Here is a 17,836-nt window from a genome sequence, read left to right on the forward strand (position 1 = left end):
CGGCATTTTAGGTCGTGATGACCAAAAGTCATGTGCTGCTTCAACTCTTTGGCAGCTACCCTTTATAGAACCAACCAGTAACAAGGAAATCTTCTCACCTTGGTTTGGAATTTGTCCAGTACCTTCTATGACACATAGTGTAAGAAAAAGGAGCAGGGCTTTCCTAAAAAAAAAAGAAAAAGGAAAAGGAAAAAAAATGATTATTTCTTGGCCAAATATTTAATCTAAGAATCATATTTTTAAAAATCCAAAATTTAATACAGAAGTAGGAAGGAAATGAGTGCTTTCATAATGATAACCTTGTGGAATAGTTTCAGTCATGTCTAACTCTCTATGACTCCATTTTGGGGGTTTTCTTGGCAAGATAATGGAGTGGTTTGTCATTTCCTTCTCATTTTACAGATAAAGAACTGAAGCAAACGGGGTGACTTGCCCACAGTCAAACAGCTAGAAAGTATCTGAGGTCACATTTGAACTCAGATCCTCCCAACTACAGGGACATTGTTCTATCCATTGCGCCACCTACCAGCCATGGTAATGGTGGTGGTGGTGGTAGAGTAGTAGTAGTAGTAGTAGTAGTGGTGCAGTAGATAGAGCACCATTGCAGGAATCAGGAGGACCTGAGTTCAGATCTCACCTCAGATACTTGACACTCACTAGCTGTGTGACCTTGGGCAAGTCACTTAATCCCATTGCCTCATCCTGGGTCATCTCCAGCCATCCTGATGAATATCAGGTCACTGGATTCAGATGACTCTGGAGGAGAAGTGAGGTTGATGACCTGCACAGCCCTCCCTCACTCAAAGCAAAGTCAAGTGCAAGTCACGTCATTAGTTCTCTGATGGCATGGTCTTCTTTGGCAACGAAGGATAAACACATACATACATACATAAAGTTTGCAGAGTGCCCTACATCTTCTTTCATTTGAATTTCATTACAACTCTGTGAGGTAGGTACTTTTGATGTTATTTTACCTTTGAAAAAACTGAGGCAGAGAGAAGTAATAATTCCAAGAATCACATGATTAGTAAATGTCTGAAGCAAGATTTGAACTTAGAACTTCCTGACTCAGGTTCAGCATTCTGGTCACTGAAACACCTGGTGCTTTTGATTAACAAAATATTATCATGCCAAACGACTGCAAAGCAGGGAGGAATAGACACTGACTGGTTATAAAACCTGGATCCCCAAAGGTCTTGAAAAGCTGAAATAATAGGTCAGATCTAACATGATTAAATATTATAGGCACAGAAAAAAGTCATGTACTTTATTCAAAATATCAGTTGTAAAATAATAGAATAGCCAGACAGAAGGACATTAATTTATTTAATATGAGTAAAGAATTGATTCAACTTCACAAAAAATTAAAATCACAGAATGATAGTTTCTAAATCAAGGAATCCATCCTTCATAATCATAGGTCCAGAGACAGAAAAGACCCCAGGATGGGGATGAGTCTATGAATATTTTTCATGTGCCAAGCACTGGAATGGTGCTGGTAATCCATAGACAAAAATAATAGCTAATAATAAAAATCACTGCACTTTACGATTTACAAGTACTTTACAGTTACCTCATGATTTTCAACCCTCAAGGAGCTTATATAACAACCTGTACACAAATAAGCATATTTGGTTTGATTAGAACTAGTCTTGTTATTTCACTAGTATTGGAAAGTCTCCAAAGGGAAACTATGCAGATTGCTACATGCAGGGTTATTTATAACCTTTGATGGAGGTTAGCAAACCATGGGTGAAATCCAGTCCACCAACTATTTTTGTAGGGCCTGAGAGGTAAGAATAGTTTTTTACATTTTACAATATCCTGGGACATATGAAAATAGACAGAGGGCTTGATTTGGCCCATAGGTCATAATTTGTCAACCCCTGCCTTGGAGAGTTACCTGGCAAGCAGAGAGATTGAGTGATTTGTTCAAGGTCATATAGCCCATCTGTGTCAGAGGAAAATATGAACCAGGTTTTCCCAAGACTAAGAAATGCTCTTTATCCACCATGCAAAGTTGCCTCTCAAATACCAAATATAACTAAGGTAATTGAGGTAGATGGAAGCTATAGAAGGAAGGCTGTAAAGAAGGTAAAAGGTGACACTGTCATGTATTGCCATACTCTACCCTAGTCAGCCCATATCTGAAATAATGTCTTCAGTTTGGATACCATACTTTAATAACACATCCCAAGGAAGGAAGACAGAACGGTGAGAGAAAACAGAAACCATGTCTTGTGAGGGACACTTGGAGGACTTGTGGATGCTTAGCCTGGAGAAGATATTATCGAGATTTTAGAATATTTGAAAGATCATCTTGGGGAAAAGACATTAAATTTATTCTATGTGACTTCAGAGAACTAAACTAGAGACCATCATCAGAAGTGTTTAAGAAAATGATGGATTAAAACCTATTAGGAATGTTACAGAGATATTCCTTCTTCCTTCCATGGGCTAGGTGACCCTTATGATCCCTTGCAACTAGAGACTCTGTGATTTTTATTAGTAGACAATAATTGGTATAAACCAAATACTCTTCAAATGAGCATAAACACCTTGACTTCAGTGATTGTGCAATACGTCTTTTTTACTATGGTAACTCCACCTTATAAAATCATAAAATAATTTAATTGATCACATCAGCTCAAGAACTTTCAATGGTTCCTCTTGGACTTTGGGAAAAAATGTAAATTCCTCTCTCTGGTACCTAAAATCTTTCACAATCTGGATCAAACCTAGCTTTCCAAATTGACTACCTAGATCAGTGGTTCTCAAAGTATGATTCACGTAATCCTGGGGGTCTCAGACACTTCCAGGGGGTACATGAATGAAAAACTTATTTTTATAATAATACTAATATGCTATTTACCTATTTAAAATACTCTTCCCTTTTCCAACTGTATCTGTGTAAAGCCAAATTTTTTTCATGTACTTCAACCGAAACATAGGGCAACAACTGAATGCAAAAGCAGATCGAAGACACTAATCTTCTACTAAGCCAAACATTAAAGAGATTTTCAAAACTATAGAAAATAATGCTATTCTTCTCATAAATATTTTCTTTAAGAAAATATAGTTATTTTCATAAAATATGTTATTCATATTAAATTGAAATGAGATTATTCCTGTTATTTTTAAATGAATTCATAAACAGAACACAGTTTGTCATTTTTATTTCTAATATGAGAAATGCTGATAGATATAGCCTACATGAACAAAAACTTTTGGGGGTCCTTAATAATTTTTAAGCATTATAAGGGGATCCTGAGATCAAAAGTTTGAGGACTGTTCCTCTACAGTAAGGGAAAAATACAACAGATCTATCATTATATAGGCTGATTAATTGCATCAATTCAATTCAACATTTATTAAAAAGCTACTGTGTATAAGACACAGAATTATCTCCTGGGGGTACAAAGACAAAAACTGAGTGACTTCAAGAAACTTTTGTTCTTCTTAGAGGGTGCGATAAGAATACAACATATATCTGAATATGTAAATAAATTCAAAGCAATATCCAAAAGAAGATAGCTGATAACTCAAGAAACGGCATGGAAAAGTCAGAAAGGCCTTCTGAAGGATCCTATCACATCTATGGGCTTAGTAAAGCATTCATGAACATTCATCGATAGCACCTAAGGTGATATGAGATGTCCAGGGTCTCATAGTTATTAATGTGTTAGGGGCAGGATCTGAACTTCATGCCCAAACTAGCAATCTTACCTACCCTATCATATTCTCCCTCTTTACTATGATGCTGACCTCTTTAGCAATGTCTGACTGAATGGGATAAAGCTAGATAAATCAAGAAATGAGCACAACTCTTATTCATTTTGAGGGTGATTCATTCATTAGTTATGTAATCAAGGTACGGTTGCCAAAATAAAAATTTTGGACCAGGGCTCTAGTATAAGTCATCATTTTGATAGTGGGCTTAATGATAGGTAACCAGTTTCAAAACCTCAAGACCTGAGCCATCCAGACATTCCACAGTTCAAATGCTGGTCAACCTTAAGTTGCTCTCATGGAAGCAGTAGCAAAATTATAACATGGAGTCTTTAAAAGACTTGTAGCATAAAAGAACATCACATACATGGCAATCCATTTAGATGATTCTTTATCTAGAGATGTGTCATATTTAAGTTTTAATCACTGTATTTATATACAATATGGATTGTTCTGTGACATATTTATCTATTGTATCCTTATATGATATGTTGAATCATTTCAGTCATGCCTGACTCTTTGTGACTTCATTTGAGGTTTTCTTGGCAAAGATACTGGAGTGGTTTGTCATTACTTTCTCCAGTTCATCTTATAGATGAGGAAACTGAGTATAAACAGGCTTAATTGACTTGCCCAGGGTCAGTATCTGAGGCCATATTTGAACTCAGAGTAGTAAGTCTTCCTGACTCCACACCTGGCACTCTATTCATGGCACAATTTAATTGTTCTTCCTTCCAAATTATTAAAATATTTGACTTTTTTTTCTTTTCTGCTACTGCAAGGAAAGCTATATGTAGCTTTCAACAGCTGGAGCTATGATGTGAAGATTTGGCACCCTTCTGTTTGCAATGATCTTTGACTAATCTAGAGTAAATTCTATAGTACTCACTCTAGACTGGTGAATTCCACTATGGCCTTGAGTCTTAAGTGGCAGGAGGCTGTCTTCCTTCTTCTCTATGTTTCCATGCATTAAAATGGTATATATAGATCACCCAGATTGGCAAGAAGCCCAGCATTGCCATCATTAGGCAATAATTCATCTGAATCATGCTTCCTTAGCAAAGTATGAGTAGGGGAACAGGCAGCACCTGCCCCAGGTACCTCTGGCACAGGCTGGAACCTTAATCACTTGCATGAGTTGACAGATGGAAAAAGCCAACCCACTAGGCACTCATCTGCTTGCCATGAAGGCAGAGAAAACACCTGCAGGATACATTGATGGGCTCAGCACCTCCCCCACCAATGACCTCAGGAAAAAAAATGAGCTTGTCCTAGACACACTGACAAGTTCATTCATGGTTCCAGGCAAGAAAACCTAAACTTCTCAAGTATCTTTTTCTCTTGCCTTATTCAGGTGATCCCAGGAGATTATGACAAATCGGTTAGACCATACCTTATGTAACTGTACTTATGTACCAAATTCCATGACTAATGGAGAGGAACAGACAGATGGCTGACATATGTAGTCTTTCCCTCTTTTTCTTTGATGTCAAGGAGTCAAATTTAATCAAGGAAAAATAATTAAGAAAGAGGTCAAAGACAGACACTTCACTGCCTTCTGTTCAGAGAACTGTATCTGCCACATCTGCTTCTGGAGTATTGAGGAAAGAGCATGGAACTAGGAATCAGCAGACCTGACTCAGGCCAGTCTGTGACCTGGGACAAGTCACATACTCTGTCCATCAGTCACTTCATCATGTGATAGGGTACCAAGAACACCCACACTACCCACCTCAGAGTTGTTCTGAGGAAAGCATTTATCAGCTTCAAAGAATGGTAAATATGTGAGTTATAATGATTATTTCACTGTAGGCAAAATTATGATGTGAAGACTTCTAGTTTGACCACCCAAAGCAGAGAAATAAGAATGCCAGAGAACATGATATTATGGTCAGGAATGTTCAATTTTTCTCACATGTCAAAGAACCCAAAGAAAGAAAAAGGTCTTTGGTTTTCAACAGACATCACCTAGGATCATAAACTCCAGTGGTTTCCTATCACCTCCAGGATAAAATACAGTAATCCCTTCCTTCCACATTGCAACTTTCCCCATTGCAGTTTCCGTATATCATGGTTTGGTATAAGAAATTAAATGGGAAATTGGGGGGAATTTTGAGGAAGCTGCAGATGATGCAGAAAAGTTTAGAAACTCAGAAATGCATAAAATATATGTGTAGTATTATATAATATCAATACATTTTATCTTTTAATGCCATGATAATTCAGACTTCTCTGATACAAAGGCAGGGCCAAATAATTTTACACAGATTTTCCAAATAGCACCACATCCCTGACCCCTGCAATATGGAAGGGGTAACGCAGTAAAAATCCTGTTTGGCATTTAAGCTGTTCACAATCTGGCCTCTTCCTACCTTTCCAGTCTTATATTTGACTTCCCTCCACATACAATATGATTCAGCAACACTGACCTCCTTGCTGTTGCTACAACAAGACACATCTCTGGACCCTGTGCTTTTTCACAGACTGTTCCCTATGCCTGGAATGCCCTCTCTCCTCATCTCCTGATTTCTCTGGTTTCCTTCAGATACTAGCTAAAATCCCATCTGCTACATGAAACATATTCTTATCCCCCTTAATTCTTGAGCCTTCCCTCTGTGGATTACCCTAATTTAGTCTGTGTATATGTTGTTGGTGTGTAATTGTTTTCCTGTTTATCTTTAAAAGCCAGGACCATCTCTTTGCCTTTCTTTTTACCCCAGGGCTTAGTCCAGTGCCTGGAACATAGGTGGCACAGTGGATAGAGCACTAGACCTGGAGGCAGGAAGCATCATCTTCCTAAATTCAAATCTGGCCTCAGACATTTACCAGTTGTGTGACCCTGGACAAGCCCTGTTTTCCTAAATTTCTTTATCTGTAGAAGGAAACGGCAAACCACTTCAGTATCTTTGCCAAGAAAGCCCCAAATAGGGTCACAAAGAGTCAGACGCAACAAAAAACAACTGAACGCAATAAATGTTTGCTGACAAACCAACATACAACTTGCCAAGGGTCACCAGTGCAGATCTGTAGCTTCTCTGAAACTGACAGAAAGATCCCTGGAGCACCAAGAGGTTAAATGACTGTACTACTTGTATACATACCCACACACATGTGTGTATATACATATAGGTATACATGTGTACATATACATGGATATATATGCATATAATAAAACTATCAGTAAATAATAAACTAAATTACAGAATTCCAGGATGCAAATATATGAATATCTAGTGTAATATGTATGTACATACGTATACATCCATTGGTATGGGATTTTCTCCTTATTGGTAGAGATGAATGCCCTGCCCCGTGTGAGGAGTGGGGCAGAGTTAAGGAGAAGAAAGAGCTTCATTTCTGGGGAGTCCTTTTTTGGGACTCTCCAATGAAATTTCCCTTCAAGTCTCCCTTCAGGACTCTTCAGGGTGAGTCTCCAAGGGGATTCATCATGCCTCAAGTCTTCATCAATCAGGGTTGGATATGCTGAGTGTTCCTGGCACTCATGGCTTCCAGCTTCAAGAAAGAAGATTATAGAGGCCAATCCCACTTTAGGTTGCTGAAGGGAAAGACTCTAGGATGACCCAGGAAGAGCTGGTGGTCTCCATCATGGCCCCAGACTTTAAGGAGTGCCCCCTTGGCCCCAATGCAGGACCCTCTCTCTTGGTTGAACTGAACTTCTTGACTGTGTGTTACCTGGTATATATTCTCTGATTTCTGTTTTGCTGTGGGGATAAATGAGTTTCTTTACTATTTGCTTTGTGTGTTCAATGTGGAACTAGCATTAGGTAGGGAAGGAATAAAGCCTGTGATGGAGAAGTTGGGGTCCTTCTTCCACCAAAATGACAAAGTGATCCAACATGAGGTCCCACTCTATCATATCCCCTCGACAAGCAGTATTTAAGGAAGCAGACTTTCTCCCCTGGGGGGAGCAGTGAAGGCCTCTGACTCCAACCTCCTGTTGCTCCTCCTTCAGGAATGAGAATCTCCCTTGGAGAAGGGTAGAGGGGAGAAGAGACTAGAAATGTCTACTGTGCCTCCTTTGGAGGCATGCATAGTGATAAAGACAGATAAAACACAGACACAGACACAGACACAGACACAGACACACACACACACACACACACACACACACACACACACACAGACACGAGGCAATATATTGAATTGAGAGCTAGCCTTAGAACCAGGAAGTCCTGGTTTCAAGTCCCACTGGTACATACTGGCTATGGGACTATGGGCAAATCACAACCCTTCGGTGTCCAAGAAAATTCTTTAAGAATACATGTTGGAGAGAAGTGATATGCTTTGGAAAGGGCTTACTTCAGTCCGGAGTTTCCTATGCTCCTTAATCACAGTCCCAACTCCATATATTCACCATGCCACTTTACATCTCATCATATGTATATGGATCCTTTGCAGCTATCAATCTTATTATCCTAACAATCCCCAAAGTATCCATTCAAGTTCTAAAATCCTACAATTCCAGGATGACTGCTCATTCTTTGCTTTTAGAGGACAATGCCAAATTTATAGGCAGAAATGATCACCATAGAGACAGGAGACATGATTTGATCCAATAATAGAATCTGTGGAAAATTTTGAGTTTTACTGTACATTATTTCCATTAAGTTATGTCACATAGCCTCTGATTAATCATTCATACAATCTGCTCATGTGTCTAGTTTCCTCTAATGAAATGTCTAGCTGCAGAACTCAGCAGAAATATTTTTTTTATTAATTTTTCAATGAGGCAAAGAAAACTTCTTTCTTTATCATGTTTGTGATATTTAGGATCCCAAAGCAAGCCCAAGCGAGGTATAAAAATTAACACAGAACCTAAAAGAAATCTGACCAACTTGAAAAGAAGTTGGTTAGAGGGCAAGAGAAAATTTAATAAAAGTAAAGAATATGGCCCACGGCACTGATTTTGACAGACTTGATACAGAGTTAAGGGACAAGACAGATCCCCAATTGTTTCAGCCTCTTGCGTGGGTGTTTACAAAGCAGCAGGCTACCATGTAATTGATGTGACTGTCCCTCACACACTGAAAACTTGGGAACTTTCCTCAAAGCCAAGCCTGGGAATCCTAAAGACCCTTGTTGTATTGGGAAACAAGATCCTTCAGTATATATCCTGGAGATTTGGGCCCCAGAATAGCACTTCTATGTTTACTATCATTCATGTTCAACGCATCAGATAAAAAGTGAGAGGGTGGTGGGGGACTAGGGACCCCAGACCATATCTAGGACCCCAGACTATATCTAGGACTCCAAATCATATCTAGAACCCCAGACCATATCAAGGACCCTAGATCATATCGAGGATCCCAGATTATATCTAGGACCCCAGAGGGCCTGTGACTTCTGAGGGGTAGAAGCTACCTAGGCAGCATCCAGATCTTTTCATTTTTCCCTCAGTTTGACTCCAGGAGCCCTCAGAGATTCTATCTGATTATGACCTCCATGGAACCCTGTGCTTCTATTTTTTAAGGTTTTTAATGCTGACTAGGGTCATTGCTTTTACTTATTCTGAGGGGTACTATGAAATTTAGGGGACACTTTGGGTGCATTTATGGAGGGGAGTGAGTGAATTTCTTTCAAACCAGTCAATCTAGGCCTCATCTCATCTGTAAAAGGAAAAATTTTGACGAGCTCGCCTCTGAGGTCCAACTCGACCAACTTTCTTGTTTTACAGATGAGGAAACTGAGGCCTAGAAAGGTTTTCTATTACAAGTGATAATTGCGCGTTTGACCTTTTTTTCTTTTTTTTTTCTTATTTTCAATCGAATCAAGTGAAATCAAATGAAGGTTGTTCACCTACATCTGATTCTTCATGACCCTATTTGGGGTTTTCTTGGTAAAGATAGTGGAGCAGTTTGTCATTTCTTTCTCCAGCTCATTTTACAGATGAGGAAAGTCAACATTAAGCCACTTGCCAAGGATCATACAACCAGGAAGTATCTGAGGCCAGATTTTAACACATAAAGATGGGTCTTCCCAACTCTAGGCCTAGTTCTCCTCCCAATGCACCAACCACCTGTCCCTGTCAAGTGATTAGAGTGGACTAATCTAAAAAAAGCAAACTTGTGACATAACAGGATGGAAAGAACTCTTGCTTTGGGAGTCAGGAAACATGAGTTCAAATCCTGCTCTTGATATATATTAGAGGTGCAACCAGTAGTACATTATTCCATCTCTCTGGCTTTTATTTCTCATCTGGAAAATGGGAATAATTAGACTTGGATTACCTGTTTCAGGGGATTGCTGAGAGAAAAATGCTTTGTAAACCTTAAAGGACCATGCACATGTGTGCTTATTATACCTGTCAGTCTGATATGATACACAGTCTGATACATGATACATACAATATACATATCATGACTCATAAATCAGCAAATCATAAATCTCAAAAATCAGCAATTCTCTTAATGCTCTAGGAATATGCTATACTGGAATTGCCTCTGGTTCTGAAGTCAAAGGACCTGAGTTCAAATCCCACTTCTGATACGTACTCTCTAATAGGCAAATCAGTTAATCTCTGTGGGCCTCAGTTTCCTCACGTGTCAAAGGAAAGGAAGGTTAGTCCAGATGGCCTCCAAGGTCCCTTCTGGCCCGGCAACTCTGATCTTAATGAGTTTTCATGCTAAAATATCTAATGGTCCCAATTGTTTTCCAGGTTTTCCTCTTTACCACCTTTCACAGAATCAGAGATATAAGAGCTGGAAAGGAGTCTAGAGATCATCTCTAACCCCCTAATTTGGCAGATGAGAAAAATAAGGCTCAGACGGAGGCCATTTGCAGAAGGTCACGCTGCTAGGAAATGGCAGAGCCCAAACTCACAATGGGGTCATCTGAAGGCAAGTCTAGTGTTTTGAGGGTTCTGGAAAGGACCAACTCAGTTTACAGATGAGGAAACTGAGGCCCAGACTGGTTACTTCATTTAGGATAATGGATTAAGATACTAAAAGTGATCGAAGTTCAGGAAAGTGAAGACACTCAGGACCATAGGACTGCAGATTAAAAACTAGGAAGACCCTCAGGGTCCCAGAGGCCATGTAGGCCAATCCTCTAATTATATAAATGGGGAAACTGAGGTCTACAAAGGTGTCAGTGTTATTTCTGTTACAAATGATAAATGTCTGTTGTTTTTTTCTTTCTTCTTTTTTCCACTTAAAATAATAACTGTAATTTCTCTGACAACAAAAAGGTGGGTCAGTGGATAGAGCTCCAGGCTGGATCATTTCCCTCAGTTCAAATCTGGCCTCAGACACTAGCTGTGTTTCTCTGGGCAAGTCACTTCACCCTATTTACCTCAGTTTCTTTGTCTTTAAAATGAGCAAAGAAATGGCAAACCATTCCAGTATCTTTGCCAGTACCCCAAATGAAGTCATGAAGAGTTGAACATGACTTAAAAAATGATTGAACAAGTGACAACAGGAGCCAGACCCAAGAAAATGAGGTAACCTCTCCCCTTCCCTTTAGTTAGATGCATAAGCAAGGAAAGGGGCCTAAATATAAATTTATTTTGGAGCCTGTACCTCCAGGTGAGACCTAAATCATACTATGAATAAAACTTGCCCTTATTCAACCTCTCCCATCCCAGAGCAGAATCCTACATTTAAATAAATAACTACATTTCCTTCTGCACATAAACTGTTCTACTGTAAACACATATTTAGACTACATAGACCACAAAGTCACTTTAAAAAATAGAAACGGGTGTCAGCTAGGAAATAGATCCTCTCTTAGAAGCAAAACATTCTATCTTTTGTCATTGATACCCTTTAATTACCGGAGACTGTGCTGCGTAGGCTCTCCCTCGTGCTATCTCATTGGTTCAGTAAGTTAAAGACTTCAGACAAGGCAGTGAGATCTAATGGAAAGAGCATTAGTCTTAGAATCACAGGTGGTTGTTCAGTTGTTTCAATCATATCCAACTCTTTGTGACCCCATTTGGAGTTTTCTTGGCAAAGATACTGCAGTGGTTCACCATTTTTTTTCCTCCTGGTTATTTTAGAGATGAGAAAACTGAGGCAAACTGGCCAGGGTCACACAGCTCAAAAGTGTCTAAGGCCAGATTTGAACTCAGGTCCTCCTGACTAAAGGACTAGTCTTCTATCCATTGCTCCACCTAGTAGCCGTGGTAGTAGTAGTAGTGGTAGTAGTATCTCTCTCCTGCACCACCTAGCTGCTCCTAAATCACAGGACCTCTGGGGTTTACTAGCTGTGTAACTTTGGGCAAGTCAATAATGACAGTAGTAATAACTAACCTTTGTATAGTGCTTACTATGTGCCAGGCACAGTATTAAGCACCCTCTCTGCTTCAGTTTCCTCCTCTAAAATAAGACATAAGACTAGACGGCCTCCAAGATCCTTTCTAATTCTAGACCTACAGTTCTCTAAGACTTTCTAGTTTTACTGTTTCCCTTTTGCTAATTTTACAGGCTTCCACACTTGGGGAGATGATTTAAAAGCAGTCACAGGAAATATAATATGCCTTTAAAAGAGGTGAGTTTGAAATGCGTAGCCCTCCAAGTGGTTTCTGGATGCCTGAGTTCAGGTCTGTGATGACATGAAGCTTTCTTTCCCTTCCCAAGGGCATCATTGCAAAAGAACCATGGAAAATGAAAACTTCATAGCTTTCAGGAAGGAGCCGGGGCTTCAGTGACTGGTTTACCCTTAACATCAGCTGCTTCTCCCCTGCATCTCCAAGATGCTTCCAGCTTCCAGTCCTTTGGGGATGGCTTTCAATTTCCATTTCCCCAAGGAAACAGGCTCTTCTTTCCAAGTTTGATTCTCAGGTTAAAACTGAGGCAGGAAGTGGGAGGGGGATTAATATTATATAACACTTGTCCATCCTTTCTTAAGTACTATTTACTGCTCATTCTTTCCTATGCTTTGTAAACATGAAAATGAATTTGAGAGTTTGTGGGTTTTTTTCCTCTCCCTCAGCTGAAACAGAATAGGTTTTTACCTAAATTATGCAAATAAATAACTATACTTCCCCGTAACCTGGGACTTCCATCCCGTAGAATTTCCCAATAAAGTTTCTCCCTACTTTGTAAACCATTGCAATGTTCCCCTTTCAAATCATTTTGTCTCTCCTTCTGCCCGTCCCTCCCCCCAATCATCTGGACCCAATTTACAAACCCCAAACTGCCCAGGAATTTATGCAGGGCCTTTTCTCTGAGAGTCTGGAAGGGGAGTGAATACCAGACAAGAGACCAGAAGCAGAAGGAGTAGCTTTAATCCGTGAAGTTGGTCACAACTAAGAGAGAGCAACATTTAGCAGCCAGTAGCTTCAGGGGGTCCTGAGGAGATAAGGGATGAAGGGAGGAGGGGGCAGAAGGAGAGGAAGAGAAGTAAGAAGAAGAGAAGGAAGAGGACGATGAGGAGAAAGAAGAGGGGGGAAAAGGAGGAGTCTAGGCTCTGAAATAATTACAATATAATTCAAAGATGGTGGCAGCTAAGTGGTGCAGTGGACAGAGTATTGGACCTGGAGTCAGGAGGACTCATCTTCCTAAGTTCAAATCCAGCCTCAGACATTTTCTATCTGTGTGACCCTGGGCAAGTCAGTTAAATCCTGTTTTCCTCAGTTTTCCCGGAGACCTAGAGAAGGAAATAGCAAATCACTCCAATATCTTTGCCAAGAAAATCCCAAATGCGGGCATGAAGAATGGGACATGATTGAAAAATGACCAGACAACAACAAAACTCAAAGATACTGGATATACCCAGAGAAACTCCTCTGGCTTTGGGCCACCAACAGGTGGTGGTGGGTGGCAAAGACTTGTCTTTGGCCATCTTCTTGACGCCTGCTACAGCTTCCATAGTACTTCTGTCAACAGATAATCATGTACCTGGAAAGACTTACACTCTACCATCAGAGGGAACAGGCACATAGAAGCTAACCAGAGTCCTGAGAAAATGCAATATAGGTCTCATATGCAGATCTGTCTCTACCCCCATTCCATATTTCACAGGCCATTGAACTTGGGTGTTACTTCAAGCCAATATGCTTATTTGTGATATGTAAAATGGGGATGATACTTACCTTGCAAGACTCTGAGGAGAATCAGATGAGGTATGTATGGAAAGGGCATTGCAAACCTCAAATCTTCAAATGCAAGTGATCATTATAGGTCACAATCTATATCTAGAAAGGACCTCAGAGGTCATCTAGTCCAATCCCCTCATTTTACACATGGGGAAACTGAGGTCCAAAGAGCTTAACCAAACTCACCCCAGATCACACAGGCAGTGAGTGTTAGAGATAGGATAGAAACCCAAATCCTTTGATCCCAGAGCCAGAAAATAGTGACCTTAGTGGTCATCTTGTCCAAACCCGCATTTTAAAAATGAGGAAACTGAGGTAGAGAGAAATTTATGGAAGTGTTCAATTCAATTCAATAATAGCTATCATTTATTAAGTGTCTACTACATAGCAGGAAGGAAAGACATTCATTATGTGACAGGCTCTGTTAAAGTTAGAAACTTTACAAATATTACCTCATTTGATACCTCCACTCTGGGAGGTAGATGCTATCATCATGCTCATTTTATAGTTGAGGAAATCGAGGTAGACAGAGGGTAGGTGACTTGCCCAAGGTCACACAGCTAGTAAGTGACTGAGGCTGGATTTGAACTCTGGACTTTCAGAGAGGAGGCTCAGGCACTTGCCCCCTGCACCACCAAGATGCCTCAAGCCAAGGAAGGCACTGGGGTTAAACTAGAAAGAAAAGTAGAAACTTCCTGCCTTCCAGGAGTCCCTCACAGGGCAATACCTGAAAAGGTTGTCTTTGATTTAGACTGTCCTGATCACTTCCAGCTGGATGTTGTCAGATCTGACTGAGCACAAGTAGGAAGCCCATATCTTAAACAACCCTTTTTTTTCTAGGAAATTAATTCCTGAAAGTAGTTGTTTCACCCCTAAATCTCATGACCCCATAAACCACCCATTTCACTCTCCACCTTTCTTTCTTTACTTATTCTTGTCTAAGGCTTTACTGTAGGCTGGGGGAGGGAGAAGAAAAGTCTTCTCTCCCAAAGGCTTTGTAATTAGGAGCAAATTTTGAGAATAAATGAAAGAGAAATTGAAGGTTATAGACACTGCCCTCCCCCCACCCACCCCCAACCCATACACACCTCCATCCCAGTCCAGGTCTCTGACATTTTATTCCACATTAAGGATGAAGTACAAGTGTGTACACATCCACGCTGCCCCTGTGATTGAGGGACATTTCTAGATTTACTCACAACCTTCACCCTCGGTTATGATAGCCTCGTGACCCCTAGAGTTAGCTAGCAACCACTAGTCTGCCCCCATCCCTTCCGGTTAACCTAATGCAGGGGCTACGTCTTTGTTGCAAGGGCTTATCGAAGTATTCAGTGTCCTCTCTCTACTCCCATGCTGGAGACAAACTGATTTGTAACATTCACAATTCAAAAGAAACCCCTTTCAGAGGAGAACTGAGAAGTATGCTGTCTACACACTCATTTTGAGACCAAGAGACTTTGAGGGTGGGGTGAGAAGCAGGAAACACACAGAATTCTTAAAAACAAACCAGGGGAGCCACAATAATTCAGCTACATCAGGCTCCTTCAATTTTCACCGGGGACTGAGCTCCGCCCTCCTTCCTCCTTTCCCTCTAACCCGCCCCGCTTGTCCTGATTCTAAGTCCCAAATGACAGGATAAGCGCAGAGAACCGGGGGAGTTGGTGCAGTTTGCCTGTAGTGACGGAAGGTGAGTATGTAAAAGGAGATCCCAGCTTACATCTTAAGTTCCAAACCAGACCTCCTTAGGGTTATCGCTCCCGCACTCCTCCCTCAACCACTTTCTACAAAGGACTTGGAAACTGGGGCTCGAAACTGGTTGAGAATCCATAGACCTAGAGAGAAGTACAAAGCAGCGGGCAGACTATCAAGGAGAGGGTCAGGGAGGGAGTAGGGAAAGAAGGGAGAGAAAAGATAGGGGTGAGGAAGAGAAAAGAGGGAAAAAACACCGGGGGAGAGGAGAGAGCAAGAAGAAAAAGACAGAAGAGAGAAAGAGAAAGAAAAGGGGAGAGAAGGGAGCAGAGAAAAAGAAGAAAAGGAGAGAAGGCAGGAGAGAGGAAGATAGGAAGAAAAGGGAGAGAACAAGATGAGACAAGAAAGGGAGAACAGACAGAGGAAAAAGAAGGAGGAAAGGAGAGAAATAAGGGAAGGGAGAGAGCGCAAGAAAGAGAAAGGAGCTTTGGGGGTGGGAGGTGGGAGGGTGGGTGGGCAAGCCCACAGGAGCCTGATGCATCTCCCTGTAGGGACCAGAGCCAGTTCCCTTTTCCTCCCTCTCAAATGATGGTTTTAACATAAACTGTCTGAGATATCCTCTGGCAGGGGACTCTTTCAAACATGGTATTTTACAAATTGAAAAGACAAGGGGAATGCCACCGCTGGCCTGCGGCTCCCACGCCAAAAAGTGACAGGGAGCCGGAGCGCAGCCCGCCTCCAGGCGCACGGGAAGAGCCCGGCTTGGAGATGGTCTGCCTGCTCTCCTGCTCTCCTGCCCCACGCTTCCCGGGGCGGGCGCTGCTACTTACGTGATCGTGATCACCGTGGGGAAGACCTTTCCACGCCTTGTCCTGTGGGCTCCTAAATGCATTTGTATGCATCTGTCCAAGCAGCGAAGTGCTAACCGAAAACAGAAGCCAACTCCACACTGCTGGAGATGCAGGTACTGTCCATGAAAAGGGGGGAAAAGAATCACAAGAACAAATAAGGATGCTTCGAAACGAAACAAACAAAACTTTACAACAACTAGCCAAGGGAAAAACAAGCACCCCTATCGGAGCAGAATGGGGAACCGGGAAACCTGGTTGACAGCCCCTGGGGGATGGCTCTCCCCAGGGCCAACGGCCAGGGGATTGGAGAGCGAGCTCACTGTCCGGGCAGAGGGAGGGCAGCCGGCAGCATCGGTAGCGAGCACCGCACGCCACCAAGCAAGCCCTGGAGTTCACTTGTGGTTCAAAGGCGACTCCAGCGGAGCTCTCTGCACTGGGCTGAGGAGGAGGGAAGAGGGGAGGGAAGGAGATTGGGGGTGGGGGAAGTCCTTGCATCTGGGGAAGGAACCAGTGCCCGAGCTGAGACACACACGTACGTACACACGCATACACCACAACTGCAATCGAGTCGCTGGAAGGGGGCTGGCGGCCACTGCGAGGAGGAGGCTTTCCGCGCCGAGTGCCGCCCCGGCCGGCTGCTTCTCTTTGCAGAGGAGAGGAGCCAACTCCGAGGAGCAAATCCGGCCGGTGTTAAATTTCACCGCTTGAGGACTGGCAATGACATCACCAAACACAGAGCACACCTCCCCCCCACCCCCCTTCCCTTCCACCCGTCAACCTTCTCCACCCCCACCACTCTCCTCCCCCTGAGCCCAGGCGGACCCACACGCTTTGGGGGCTACCTTGTCTGCGCCTGCCCCGGCGGGCTGGAGCTGCGCCGCTCTCCGCCAAGCCTGTGCGGTGCCGCTCCCGCTAGGCTGCACTGCCAGTGGAGTAAGCTCGGTGATGGTGGGCTTCCTTCCTTTTCCATCTGTCCTCCTGAGTACCGGGCAGTTAGAGCTCTTAAGGAACTCCCTCTCCTTTGACAAAGGAGGAAACTGAGGCCGAGAGAAGTGATTTGCTTCAGATTACCCCATCCAATCCTCTCTGACAAGTATTTACTACGTACAAGGCATTGAACCAAGAGTTGGGATTTCAATGGCAAAGGCAAAAGTTCTGCCTTTAAAGAACATTGGTGATGGGGAAGGTAACTAGTGATACAACACTGATACATGATCATGTGAGGAGTGAGAATACGTACACGTATGGGAATTCAACTTAACAAACATTTATGAAGTGTTCGCTATATGGAGGTCATAGTGGTATAGAGGATAAAGAGCTTTCCTAGGAGCCAGGAAGTCCTGGGTTCAAGAACCACATTTTACATGCAACAGTTGTGTGGGTGGCAAAGTCACTTAATCCATCTATGACTAAATTTCAGAGGGAAGTATGGATCGACATTAGTAAAAAAGAGTACCCTATTCCAGTGAAATCATGGGTCCAATCCCTATCCCTGTGTGGGAGGTACTTT

The 17,836-nt window shown here is 42.1% G+C and overlaps 1 protein-coding gene across 2 annotated transcripts in view; it reads right to left on the reverse strand.

Annotated features, from left to right (window-relative positions):
* COL24A1 (collagen type XXIV alpha 1 chain) overlaps nt 1–17,021 on the reverse strand; it is a 376,860-nt gene extending 359,839 nt beyond the window's left edge. Inside the window, exons 1-3 of one of the 2 annotated variants that reach the window (XM_072648923.1) lie at nt 16,867–17,021; nt 16,306–16,442; nt 99–163 (exon numbers count right to left, since the gene is read on the reverse strand). In XM_072648923.1, the coding sequence (XP_072505024.1) occupies nt 99–163; nt 16,306–16,367 (127 nt within the window). In that variant the 5' untranslated portion in view covers nt 16,368–16,442; nt 16,867–17,021. Of the gene's footprint in view, nt 1–98; nt 164–16,305; nt 16,443–16,545; nt 16,825–16,866 lie in introns of those variants that run through there. The other variant, XM_072648922.1, reaches the window with a different exon arrangement.
* Between the last annotated feature and the right edge of the window lie 815 nt (nt 17,022–17,836).

Source organism: Notamacropus eugenii, chromosome 2 (genome assembly GCF_028372415.1).
Source record: "Notamacropus eugenii isolate mMacEug1 chromosome 2, mMacEug1.pri_v2, whole genome shotgun sequence".
Taxonomy (NCBI): Eukaryota; Metazoa; Chordata; class Mammalia; order Diprotodontia; family Macropodidae; genus Notamacropus; species Notamacropus eugenii.